Source organism: Eurytemora carolleeae, unplaced genomic scaffold, assembly GCF_000591075.1.
Source record: "Eurytemora carolleeae unplaced genomic scaffold, Eaff_2.0 scaffold1357, whole genome shotgun sequence".
In the NCBI taxonomy this organism is placed as follows: domain Eukaryota; kingdom Metazoa; phylum Arthropoda; class Copepoda; order Calanoida; family Temoridae; genus Eurytemora; species Eurytemora carolleeae.
The window spans coordinates 20,035-34,084 of NW_019402164.1; the positions used below are offsets into that span (position 1 = coordinate 20,035).

Consider the following 14,050-nt stretch of genomic DNA (forward strand, 5'->3'; position numbering starts at 1 on the left):
TTAAAGTTGTAAAATATAATATGTTAAAGTTGTAAAATATAATATGTTAAAGTTGTAAAATATAATATGTTAAAGTTGTACAATATAATATGTTAAAGTTGGAAAGTATAATATGTTAAAGTTGGAAAATATAATATGTTAAAGTTGGAAAATATAATATGTTAAAGTTGAAAANGCAGGATAAAGAATCAGCTGTATTCCATCTAGCTTGTTGATATCCTGATGAAGATTTAGTTTCATTTATGCAATTTTAAAAACCCGTCATGAAATTTAAAAATTAACTGCTAGAAAACAGAATTAATGCAAAATAGAGTAAATATTCTTTTTATTATGAAAGATGTTTTTTTTTTTCTCTGAAATCTAACTGCACAAAGACCGAGACTCAAAAAACGACTGAAGGGAAATTAAACTTTCATTTGTTTAACATTTATGGAGCTGTTAACTTCGATGTTAAAATAGGTTAACGGGGTTTTCCGATCGTTAAAAAGACTGTTCTGTTATTTGGGTATTTTCAGTTTTAACTAAAAGTCTTACTTTTCAATGACAACTGGGGCCAGGGGTAAAAAGTCGATTTATCGCTCAGAATTTCGGATCAAATATGCAATCTAATTGATAAAACAGTTAAATTTTTTTATCATAAGTTTTTAAACATCCCTGGCTATGACAAAAAAGATCAAATAGTGGCTACACAAAGGTGCCGCACCTTAGTTTTGAGATGGAATTCTGAACGATAAATCCACTTTTTCTACAGACACAGTTATCTTTGATAAGTATGACTAATAACAAAGAATAGCTAATAGACGTTTACTTTACCTTTTAAATACCAAAATAAGTGAACCTTCCCTTAACTTTTGTTGGCTTTTAATGTTCATAGATAAAATAGACACTAAAATTTGTTTAAGGAAAATAGGATGAATCACTCTGGGCTGCAGTAAATTTGAATTCGAACAGGACCTGCCCAGTTTGTACCGGCCTGCCAGATAACAACCGTGTACTGACCCGATCCTATGGTACAGTACGTCGCCCTCTAACCAGACTAGCATACGACAGGGGTCAATTTTCTTGGCATAGCCCCGTCGGAGGGCTAACTATGATAACTCCCAAGGCGCGTTGAGACTTTTTACAGTACCTGGCCTAACCCTAGCTAGGCCTATTTGACCGACCCCACTGGCTTAGTCCACCGTGGAATGTGATATGAAAATAAATTATTATTTATATCATTATTTCTTTCCTTAACATTTGGTAATGGACATTTATATCAAAGGTTGTTTTTTTGGGGTGACTCTGCGAGTTTAAAAAATATCCCTTACTTGTTTTATATCCATGGCAAAGGCTTCAATGTTCCCAGTAATTTCTCCTAAAAATTTCAAATTATTATAGTCAACAATAATAAAAAGTTTTTTTTCAATTTAATCTAATACAAAATTTACATTTAATTAGAAAATTTTTTAAGTTCGTAAATAAAATTTGAAAAAATATTTTTCAACTTTACACACTTTCAAAAGAAATTGCAAAATGTTCTTAACTTGTTGACCTATCAAAAGTAACTAAGATAGACATAGATAAGACATTTCGAACATTGTCGACATTTAGTACAAAATGCGAAATCCACTTAATCTTCCTATTGCTCGACTATGGCAAAACCAATAAATCAGAATGGCGCACTACTCGCTGCCTATGGCAGGCGTTTTTTTAACATAACTCAAGCGTAATGAATAGTTTCGATGAAGAATTATCTTTTATTATCTAATTGGTGCACTTTAACCTTAATCAGGATCAAATATATAAAACTGTTTCCAGATCAGCGCTTGATCGATTTTTAATAGAAAAATAGTGAATGTGACAATAACCAATCTCTATTGGTTCTGAATATAGTCACCAAGTGACTGGTGACCTGGTTGAATTGGACGGGACGATACCGGACACTTGAAACAAGACAAATGTTCGGACCAGAGCTGGGTACTATTGTGTTAAATACTCATAATCTTGATCGTATGATCTCGATATCCAGTGTAGGAATTTTTACTCTTCATTCAATAATTCCATCATGGTACAATTACACTGTGGGATGTCAAATAAAGATTAACAAAAGATCAATCTCAAACATCTCGATATCCACAATATTCCACCAATTTACCTGCTTTTAGTTTGAGAGCAAGGTTGACCGTCCAGGGTGTTCCCACAACTCCTAATATTAGGATGAGAGCTGCCCTGGTGAACCGAGTAGGATCATAGGGAAACATACTGTTCTTCCACTAAAATATAATACATACATTGATAACTAATACCACTATTATTTCCATAGAAGAGGCTGCAGGTTTATTTGGTGTACCGTCCCATTTTGCCTGGTATAATCTGTATGTGTACTGTACAGCTCGATCTAGCAGGTTAGATGTCGGCCCGGTGTCAGTCATGATGCGTACTCTTGCATAGGGCGGACTCCCCCTAAAGTTTTAACCATTTAAACGCAATATTAGACATAATTAAAGCAATGTTATGACATTTTCGGATATTTATTAATATATTTTGATTTGAAAAACACATTCTTAAAATTATCTATGTTTAATTCGAGTTTGATGATTTAAAAGGAAGACGACATTCGAGAGGAAATAACCTTTTTTGCCTTTACCCCCCATAAAATACATTTAAATTGACAAATTTGACTGAGTATTGCATCTTGAAATTTCACAAAGTTGGTTAATGAGTGATTTTAAGATGGATTTAGTATAATGAGTCAGTAATTGAATAATCATTAGACTTTGTGATATTTCAAGATGCAATACTTAGTCAAATTTGTCAAAAATTTCATTGTAAAACAGTTTAAGAATCACACTTTAAAGGCCCTAAATATACCATTTTAAAAAGTAGTTTTGCCCGGAAGAGAAAAAGCTAATATGTGGCACGGAAGGGGAAATAGTGGTGGCTCATGGCCGCCTGCCTTCCCCCGCTCGCAGAACACCGGTTCTGAAAATGAACCGGACTTAAAAGTGATATTTAGTTACTATAGAAATAAAAAGAAATTGTGGAATTATTGGAAACATCGTTGATTAAGTTCTGTTCTTTCAATCAAGACACATGGATACCAAAAAAGGTGAATTCGACTTCAAAGTTTTTAAATATGACTATCCGTAGAGTAGGTGAAATTAAGTTTTCTGTTTTTACTGTAATTATAAACTGACTATTTAATGATTTTTATAAAAAAAGAAATAAGTTGATAGTTGAAGGAAATCATGTAGATTGTAGATTTATAAGAAAAACAGACAGTGTCATATATCTCTAATAATAATTCCATAGTTAAAAATTCTGTGAAAAAATTGTCGATTTGATTCTTTTCTTTTAATCTAGATAAAACTTTTAATTTGTAGTTATATTTGTTCAGTCTCTAAAGCTAGATGTTCAGAGTAAGTTTTTAAAAATTAATCAGTTAAAAATTACAAAAAATCCATATTAATATTTCATAAAACTATAAGACTACATCTTTCCACTGTAATCATTTAATAAAATGTAGGATTTAATAATCAAATCAAAAGGTTTTCTAGAAAATAAATCTTTTTGCTTAAATCTTACCCTGAAGACTAGGAGCAGTCTTATTGTGCAATTCACAATTTGTAGACCAACATAGATGAAGCTAACATACATCACCCCCTCCCTGAAATATACAGGGTGTCCCAATATTATTATACACAGGGTGTCTCAATACACATGATCCCCTCCCTGAAATATACAGGGTGTCCGAATATCATTATACACAGGGTGTCTCAATAAACATGATCCCCTCCCTCAAATATACCGGGTGTCCCAATAAACATGATCACCTCCCTGAAATATACAGGGTGTCCCAATAAACATGATCCCCTCCCTGAAATATACAGGATGTCCCAATAAACATGATCCCCTCCTTGAAATATACAGGGTGTCCCAATAAACATGATCCCCTCCCTGAAATACACAAGGTGTCTAAATAAACATGATCCCTTCCCTGAAATATACAGGGTGTCTCAATAAACATGATCCCCTCCCTGAAATACACAAGGTGTCTAAATAAACATGATCCCTTCCCTGAAATATACAGGGTGTCTCAATAAACATGATCCCCTCCCTGAAATACACAAGGTGTCTAAATAAACATGATCCCTTCCCTGAAATATACAGGGTGTCTCAATAAACATGATCCCCTCCCTGAAATACACAAGGTGTCTAAATAAACATGATCCCTTCCCTGAAATATACAGGGTGTCTCAATAAACATGATCCCCTCCCTGAAATATACAGGGTGTCTAAATAAACATGATCCACTCCCTGAAATATACAGGGTGTCTAAATAAACATGATCCACTCCCTGAAATATACAAGGTGTCTAAATAAACATGATCCACTCCCTGAAATATACAGGGTGTCTCAATGACATGATCCCCTCCCTTAAATATACAGGGTGTCCCAATAAACATGATCTCCTCCCTGAAATATACAATGTGTCTAAATAAACATGACCCCTTCCCTAAAATATACAAGGTGTCTCAAAAAACATGATCCCCTCCCTGAAATATACAAGGTGTTTCAATAAACATGATTCACTCCCTGAAATATACAGGGTGTCCTAATAAACATGGTCTCCACCCTGAAATATACAGATTGTGCCAATAAAAAGGATCCCCTCCCTGAAATATACAGGGTGTCTCAATAAGCATGGTCGCCTCCTTAAAATAAAAGGGTGTCCTATTAAACATAAAACCCTTTTCTGTAATATACAGGGTGACCAAATAAACATAATCCCCTTCCTGAAATATACACTTTGTCCCAATGAATATGATTCTCTCTCTGAAATATACATTCAGGGTGTCCCAAAAAGCATTATCCTCCCCCTGAAATGTACCGGGTGTCCCATTAAACATCATCCTCTCCCTGAAGGCGATTAATGGGTTTATCAAAATAAGTTGTTTGACAAATTTGTAAATATCTAATTTTATTATTAAAACCTGAAGAGGACGGTTGGAATATAAGAGAGAGGTCCTATCCCTGTTCTCCACAAGATGGGCAAGTTCTAAAAAAGATATTTTTATTTGGTATTTAGCTGCTCAGAAATATCCAACAGATCACATCTTTAAAATAGAATTAAAGCACACCTTTTAAATTTAGGTCAATTATCATAAAATGAGTTTGATTCGTTTGCAGGACAAATAACAACTCTTCTAGCAACAGTTTTAAGGCAATAAAATGTGTTTTTCAAGCCGCCACTTCTTTTGGGTTTTCTTCGATATTGTAAAAGTCAACATTTCGCAGATCTTTGCTGAATATTTGAGGGATTTATAAAAATAATAAATGTCGACATTTTAAAGAGTTTTTTCTCAATGTTCGCGTTTTTAAAGGGGGTGTTCGCGAAAAATGAAAGGGGTATAGGCTTACGGCGCTTATTGTGAAATATTAACTATATACGAATGCATCGAAAAATAATCGATGAATATAGGTTTTAATATCTAAATGATTTGTTTGAAACTAAATTGATTTTTTTGCGATCTGAGTCGTATACTGCAACTTTCTGAATTTTTATGGATGCTAAGTACTTCGGTATGAGTCGTTTTTAACAGTTTTCTCCTTATAGGCGCAAAAGATAGAAGTAAAACTATAGTAGCAATCAAAAGCGCTTATTCTTTGCCGTAAGCCTATACCCCCTTGCCATTTTTCGCGAACACTCCCTTTAAACCTCTCTTGGATTTTGTGAATTGACAACTGATTTAGCCGTCTTCACGTGTATTGCAAAAAAAGACAGACAGACAGAGAGACATACAGACAAGCCAAAATACTAATGAAAAATTAAATTACAAAATACTTTGAGACTTTTCATAATTGAAGAAATTGAAGAATCACGCGACATCAAGAATTCAACTTTTTATTGTATTCATTAGAAAAAACGATCTACAGTGAAACCAAATAACATTGGCATAAGAAGACGATATTAGGGCAAAACTCAGGTGTATTTGATGTTGTTAAAAATCAAATAGTTTCAGTAGCAAATTATTATTTCATTTATTAAGTGAAATGGGTCTGTTTACACTGCACACTTGATGTGTTTCTTGTTTGTTATACTATTTAATCATAATTTGAGTAATAAAGTCGTTTTCCTATTCCAGAGTTATATGGTTATCACTCTACTTACTACGAAGTTGATGAACAGATTGATACTGTGAATCAGGGCAATGTTTATAGTCATCAGAACGTGTCTAAACAAATCATGAAAAATTTAGTTGATGCCGCTTTTTCAGTGTGTCCCAAGGAGTATGGAAAAGAAGGGAGATACAACTGACGCGGCCCACCCTACCATATGAGCACTTCATTTGAATAAGAAATATTTGTCTGATGTACAATAACCTATTCTGAATATTTCTTATACAAATGATGCACCATCTGCAAAGCATGTATAATCATATGGTAGGGTGGGCCGCGTCAGTTGTGTCGTATCAATCCATTAAAGTTCTACTTTGTTAGGCAACTTTTTAAATTCTTACCAGATATAAACCTTCCCTCGGGTCATACTAGGTCCCACAAAATTTGTTGGCCCCTTCGGTTCAGCCGTTTTAACGTTTATTGGATACAAGAGACGATTGTACGGAATTCGTTTATTCCGTTTTCTTACTTTCAAACTTCCTTGTGGGCCAAAACTGACATACTTTTGTGCTTAATCATTTAGTTGACAATCAAAATACTCAATTGAATGTAGAAATCAAAAATATAGCTTCGATCAAATCGTCCTATTTTTAGAGTTTTAGGTCTCATTCTTTGTGGGTTAGACCCTTAATATTAAATACATCGAAAGAATTCATCAAATGTCGTATTCTTCACTTTCTGATAGTGGAATGTTCCAGATATTTAGTTTTTAATTAAATGATTACATGGAACTCTTTAAAACTGTTCCCGCATATTCATGACTATTTATTTATTTTCGCAAATACGGAAATTTACGAAATATAGTATAAAACTCATTGAAAAATTGTCAAGACGACATTTGATAAATTCTTCCGATGTATTCGTTATTAAGGGTTTCACTGTAGCTTCGATCAAATCGGCCTAATTTTAGAGTTTTGGGTCTCATTCTTTGTGGGTAACCCAATACAGTCAGACACTTAAATCGAAAGAATTTATCAAATGTCGTATTCTTCACTTTCTGATAATGGAATGTTGCGTTTTAATTAAATGATTATGGAGCATTTTAACAGATAAAGCCCCAATTAAAAGTTGAAATAGAAGATTAAAAGCCTTGTAAATTAAAAGTTAAAATGCATTTTTGAATTATAAAGAAAAAAAAGGATCATTTCATGTTCCGGTCTTGATTTTTTAAAGGATGAATATACGTGGAATTATGAAGAAAGTTATTTGGATTGTGAGAGAAAAAACTGTTTATGATACAGTGAAACCGTTAATAACGAATACATCGAAAGAACTTATCAAATGTCGTATTCTTCACTTTCTGATAATGGAATGTTGCGGATATTTAGTTTTTAATTAAATGATTATGGAGCATTTTAAAACTGTTCCCGCATGGCTATTTGTTTATTTTCGAAAATACTGAGATTTACGTAAAATATTGAAAAGTTGTGAATACAACATTTCATAAATTCGTTTGATGTATTTGATATTTAGGGTTTAACTGTATACAGATTGTACAGGGTGTCCCACGAAACATGACAGTATGCAGGACGACTTGAATGTCGTCTTGATTTTTGATATAATTTGCTGCGTTTATTTGTCAACCTAATCTTAACTGTAAATTTCTAGAGATGATGAATCACAAAATTCCCCTAGTCCTGCCATTTCCAAAATGTGGTCTGCCTTTTTTGTGCTTTCAATATTGCCCGAGATATGAAGAATTTCGTTCAGATTTCGACAAGTTTGCTTTTATTTAACAAAATTGAAATCTGAACCAAACTCGTTATATCTCCGGTAATATTGAAAGCACAGAAAACGCAGACCACTTTTTGGAAATGCCAGGGCTAGGAGAATTATGTGATAATTGTTTCAAGAATCATACATGTTAAAGTAGATAGAAGACTAAATGTCAAAAATAAATTCAAATATCAAAGACGACTTTCAAGTCGTCTTGCTATTGTCATGTTTCGTGGGACACCCTGTATATACCTTTGTGCTGGAGGCTGTGCTTTGAAGTACTGGAAATAATGTAAAAATATGTTTATTTACAAACGTTTACACTTTTTAAAAATAAAAAAGCTCTATAGTTTATATAAATGTTTATTCCAATTAAAGATATGAACAAATATAATTTTTCAACCCGATTGGTGAATTCGTTTCAATAAATAGTTTTTGGTTAATATCTTTTACTGAATTTTTTTTTTGCATAATGTAATAAAATTTGATTTCTAATAAAAATTAAAAGATATAATTTGTAAAAGCTTCGCGCATTAAATTATCATGAAATAAAATAAAATCAGACTTGTTGTAGGAACGTCATATATTTTCATACTCCAGTCCCAAAGTCAATTTACAAAGAAAGAACTGAGCTTTTTTATTTTTAATATGTTATATATAATTTGTAATTTTATTCGGAGCAATAAAAAAATAATCATTTATGTTAATATAATAAGTTTGGTTCTGAAAAATCAAGTTCTATGAAAGATAAAAAATATTTGCAAGCGAACCATGCCTCTGTTGAAAAAGAAACATGACTAAGGCCAGAACCCTTATTTCGTGGTATGTCCTGTTCAAAACGGTACTTCTTGTGGATTTAAGGATACAATTAGGATATTCTTATCATTCTTACTGAAAATATTGGGTTTACTGAAACGAGACATTGCGGGGTTATGCGCGCTCAGAGACACTGAAGGAAGTCGTCAAAACTTAAAGTTGGTTTGTTTCCTTGGTATTCACTGAAATGTAATTCATGGTGAATATATTTACATAAGGAGAGGTAAAATTTACGCGACAATAATGGTACAAATTTGTGACTTTGCAACTTTTCTAGGTTGGAAAACAAGAATTTGAGTCTTTGCCACAAACTCTGATTTTCTAATATCTTTGCAACCCAAGTCGCAAACGAACAAAGAATTTTGTTAAAAAAATTTAGAATTGAAATATTAAAGGTTTACACAATGAGGTTGCTAAAAAAAGGGATTAGAAGATTAGAGTTTCTGGCAAAGACCCAAATCCTTTCTTTGGTTACATACATGAAAATCAAAAAAATTGCGTTCTTCTCTAATAGCTATTCAATGAGAGGAGTTAAGATTGAAAAATTTTAAATTATACTTTAGTTTAGTTTGACGCGAATAAAATAAATATTTTATAACATCCTTGTGGAGAATGAAGGTGAAGAGATTAGAGAGAGAAGTGAAAACTTAAAAATTTTTTTTTTAATAGTTAACATATCAATATAATAGATATAATTATAATAAATCCTTGATATTTGGTTCGTAATACCGAAAATACACTAAAAGTCTAAAAACGACGACTTTGTAGGTCGAATGTTAGGGTAGGTTAAGTCCATGGGACCAGTGCTGCGGCTGGTCAGGTTAGGGGTTCGAGCGCGGCGGCCCCATTATCAAAGTGACAAAGTGACAGCCGATATGTAAGGTTAGGTTAGGACAAATTCTAGGCCGAGCGCTGCGGCTAGGACAAGCTAGGGGGCCGAGCGCTGCGGCCACATTTATCAAATTGACAAAGTGATAGCCGATCTGTGGGGTTAGGTTAGGTTGTTCTAGCTGCAGCATTCAGCCCAGAAATTGTCTTAACCTAACCTAACCTTTAGCCAAACCTCAAAGATCACTTTGCCAATTTGATATACGTAGCCGCAGCGCTTGGCCCTCTAGCCTGTCCTATCCGCAGCACTCGGCTCAGAAATTGTCCTAACCTAACCTTACATATCGGCTGTCCCTTTGTCAATTTGATAATGTGACCCACAAAAAGTGTGCATCTGACCTACAAATTTGTGTGCAATGGAAACAGACAGATCCTTATGGTAGCATTGTCAACTACGTTGACAAGATTTGCAGTTCTTGCGTAGGTCGGATTAACAAAATCGAATGTACATCCGACCTACAACTGTCGTAGGTCCGATTTAATCCGAAGTATCGTAGGACGAAAATGCTGTAGGACCGAAGTAATATTACCCATTGGAACGTATCAAGAGTAGGCAACCTTATTAACCTTGTTAAAACCCATCACCATTCAACTATATACCAGTCCTAAACAAACAGACCTAGAAAATGAGATAAATGTAAATTATTACCGAAATATATTGTAAAGATTAGGTAATCTGCGGAGAAACCCATATTACTTCCAGAACCTCCAGGAGACTGATAAAATCATAAAACTTAAGAGGAGAGAAATAAAGAGAGTTTTACTCTGCGGGACTTTCGTATGATTGCGGCGGACAATTGGCGGCATCCTTTTCAGAACCATCATAGAGAATAGAATATATATTAGAGGGGAATTTAAAGAATCTCTCGGTATGAATTTTTTCAGTCCCTTTCAGCCTGAAAGGGAGTTCATAGTGTACAAATCATGTAAATGTTCACAAATGATATGCAGTTGAGTACATTAATACAGTATGTTCCCTAGACTATTCATTTCAATTTCGAATTTTTAAACTGTTAAATAAACTTTATAATGAAATAGGTGAATAAAAAACATCATTTGATTTATAGTTATAACGGAAAATCATCATTTTTAAAGTGGAACGCATAAAGTCTATGTGAAATGATCATTGGTCAATTATGAAACCAGCCTATTTCATAATTTGGTTTTCTTTTAACATTAATTTTAGATTTTCTATAAAATGATATTCCAGGGCCCAAAAGGTTTTATAGCATAAATATGTGAACTACACCTTCAGTATGGAAACAGTAAAACAAAATGGCCGTTTTACACTTTTTTCTAGTAAATTCCCCTCTAATATATATTCTATTCTCTATGATAACCATACTTGATGAACTAAAGTTTGAAAAGCGCAATTATTTATATTTACCAAGACAAATTGGAACCGATGCTTGCGGAAATTCCTACTTTGTCTTCGGTTATTGCTTAGAAAAAGTCCTTACCCCAACCTTAGTTACAAACACATCGATCAGACTTAATTTACTAAATATTATATTGAGTATACTAATATGCAGGAAGGTTTCTTTATCAATTATAATTTTTTCGTACGATTTCATTCCGTACGTTTTCCTTTTGTGCAGTTTTATAAGGTTTGGTTCTTTTAAGTTTTATGATTTTCTATGAGTAACTCTCGAAACACCTGTAAATCTACAGGGTTTCCCACATAATCTATAAGGATAGTTAATTAATGGCTCTTAATTGAGAATAATCAGGAAATTTAAAAAGAATTATAAAAATTGCACAGGCCTATTATAAAAAAAAACTTTTATGCATGTAACACTAGTTTTGTAGAGTATAATGTGCGGATTTTAGCGAAATCTATTTATCTATTTGGCTCGCTAGTTTCAGTTAAGATTTCAGTGTTTTCTAAAAAAAGTCAGAACGGCGGAACCGATCAGAACAACATTTCTACATACGCTGAAGACTGGAGATTTAAATATGAATATTTACTCTCAATCGTACCTTTATCAAGAATGAATTAGATATCAATAACTAAATTTTGAAAACTGATTCTTTTCAATTGCGGTTTCTCTACAAAAGTGACAATTGCGCATTTCTACTGCAAGAAATATGAAGAAATTCACAGAATAATAACTTAGCCAAACCTAGAAAGAAGACGATATTAACTTACACATAATTGAGCAGATATAGGTTTCAACGCAATTTTGAATTGGGCACTGCAATCTTTGAATGGAGGAACTTTTAGCGAACAGTCCCTTAGAGTCAATATCCCTGATCAACAATCGACAGTGAAAACAAACGGAATTTAGATCAAACAAAAGGGAAACAATATTGTTTTATTCAATTGTAACTGAGAGAGTATGTAATATGTAATAGTTTGTACAAAAATAAAATATGGATCAGAACAAAAATTTGTTGTATGTTAAAAAATTACATATCACAAAATAACATCGTACACGGTACAACAGTTTACATTTAACATAATTTAAATATAACAAGATTACACTTGTAAGAGAAAATGATACATAAATGCAAAATGCATACAAATGTCGAGTACATAAATAAAGTTTTGGAATATCATTGGAATGCATTGAGTCGTTAAAGGTTAAAACTAAATATAAGCAGCCATTTCATTCTGGATTGTTAAAAGTTTTCAGCAAACTTCTTTGTGTTCTTTCTCCGTAATCAAAACGACATTTCACCTAACTCGCTGGCCGATTGAACAGAAGATTGCGACATGTCAGCTGATTTCTCACTTGACTTTGTGCAGCGGAATTGCGTGTTTCTGTCTCCACAAGATCGTTGATTTGCACATTCATTCTGAGTTGAGATAACTTCAGTGTTTTCTTGGCAGTCCCTGCATAATTGGAAAAAATCTTCAAAAATTATTTTATTTTTATTTTGATAAATTTTAAAATATTGTCCAGATCCGGATCCAAGTGGCAAATTAACAACAGAAATTTATGAAAAATGTTCATTTAAATTGTTTAGACCATGAACTCTGATTTAAAATTCGGTGATGGTGATGGACCAAACCTCTGTGAGTAAAACAGTAGATGTTAGTTCCACTTTTATTGAAAATAAATTTCAGTCTGGGTTGACCCTCGTCAGTTCTAACGATATAATAACCATCAAAATCAATAAAAAAAAAAATTTGTTGTTAAAAATCACAAGAAAATAAACAAACAAAAAAGATTATTCAAAATAAAAATTTGGGCTGTCAAATGGACATAAGGGAAACGAACTCAGATTATGAGATGGAAAATAGATAATTTGCAAATATTCACTTTCTAAGATAAAATGTTTTAAGACAATTATTATTCCTTGAGATTGTTTCTGTCACAAAGATTAAAAACAAACTGTTTAGATGTATGTGTAAAAAGTGGTGGTGGGGGTCGAACTAATTATCGAACTTTGCGTAAATCGGGGAGGGGGGGCGGCTTGTTTAAGGAGGGGTATTAAAACCTTTTAAAGAATTGGACATAAACAACTCTTTTTTTTAAAAAAGATACTGATTTCATTTTGCGACTATTTTTAGACCTACCGAAGAAATGTTAGAAAAAAGTAATATTTGCATTCAAGTTTGACATTTTTCCAATTCCTGTCATTGTTATCAATTTCATCTTTCAGAAGAAAATAGTCCGATCCAAACCTAGCATCAGTAACAGGAGAACCATCGATTGCTGATGTCTAAAAGAGATATGGATTTAATTGATAAAAAATAAACATATATCCCATTAATGAAATTCATAAAGAAATTTTATAATGACGTATTTTTAAAGCCAATTGCCGCGAAATGTGTTTTAATAAATCATTCAGAATTCAGCTAACAACTAATTTGCGTATTTCAGGGCAATTAAAAAAAAAGTTAATGATTTCAATTCAGAATAAAAAAACTCAAACTTTAATCACAGAAATCTTTTTTTGTACAGCTTAAAAAAATAACTACAGGCAATTTCATATCTTTCTGTTTATACAATTTTCAGCGGCAACAAACACTAAATAATTGTTAAGGCCTCACAACAGAAATTCTTCTTTTATTGAATCTATATATATATATATATATAGATATACATATATATATATATATATACTCAAGAACCCTTTTAACAATTTGCCGCAAACTTTGTTGAAAATTACGGGAATGTTCTTAGCTTTGTTAAAAGAGTCTAAATTGGATATAAAGGGAAAACTTAGTTTCCAGTTAACGCTGGGTTCCTAGCTAGTTCAAATACATCAATATCTCTACTCTACATCAAATAGATTCTACTGTACAGTGTTAGATACGTAAACATATCGTGATGTACACAACCGACCACTCTATTTATTAATTAATAGGGAGGTCGGTTGTGTACATCTGAGCTAAGCTTCACCTCTTCGTTTTATTACTCTATGAGTCTTTCTAAAAACAGCTATAAAATGATATTCCAGGGCCCAAAAGGTTTTATAGCATAAATATGTGAAGTACACCTGCAGTATGGAAACAGTA

At 32.8% G+C, this 14,050-nt stretch overlaps 1 protein-coding gene across 1 annotated transcript; it reads right to left on the bottom strand.

The window, feature by feature from the left end:
* Positions 1-138: 138 nt before the first annotated feature.
* LOC111718049 (uncharacterized) lies at positions 139-8,227 on the bottom strand. Its single transcript, XM_023493540.1, has 7 exons — positions 8,131-8,227; positions 6,155-6,218; positions 4,977-5,041; positions 3,568-3,649; positions 2,138-2,255; positions 1,311-1,357; positions 139-219 (listed from the first exon to the last, which is right to left on the bottom strand). The coding sequence occupies exons 2-7, from the start codon at positions 6,206-6,208 to the stop codon at positions 139-141; spliced, it is 447 nt and encodes a 148-aa protein (XP_023349308.1). The 5' UTR covers positions 6,209-6,218; positions 8,131-8,227.
* Between the last annotated feature and the right edge of the window lie 5,823 nt (positions 8,228-14,050).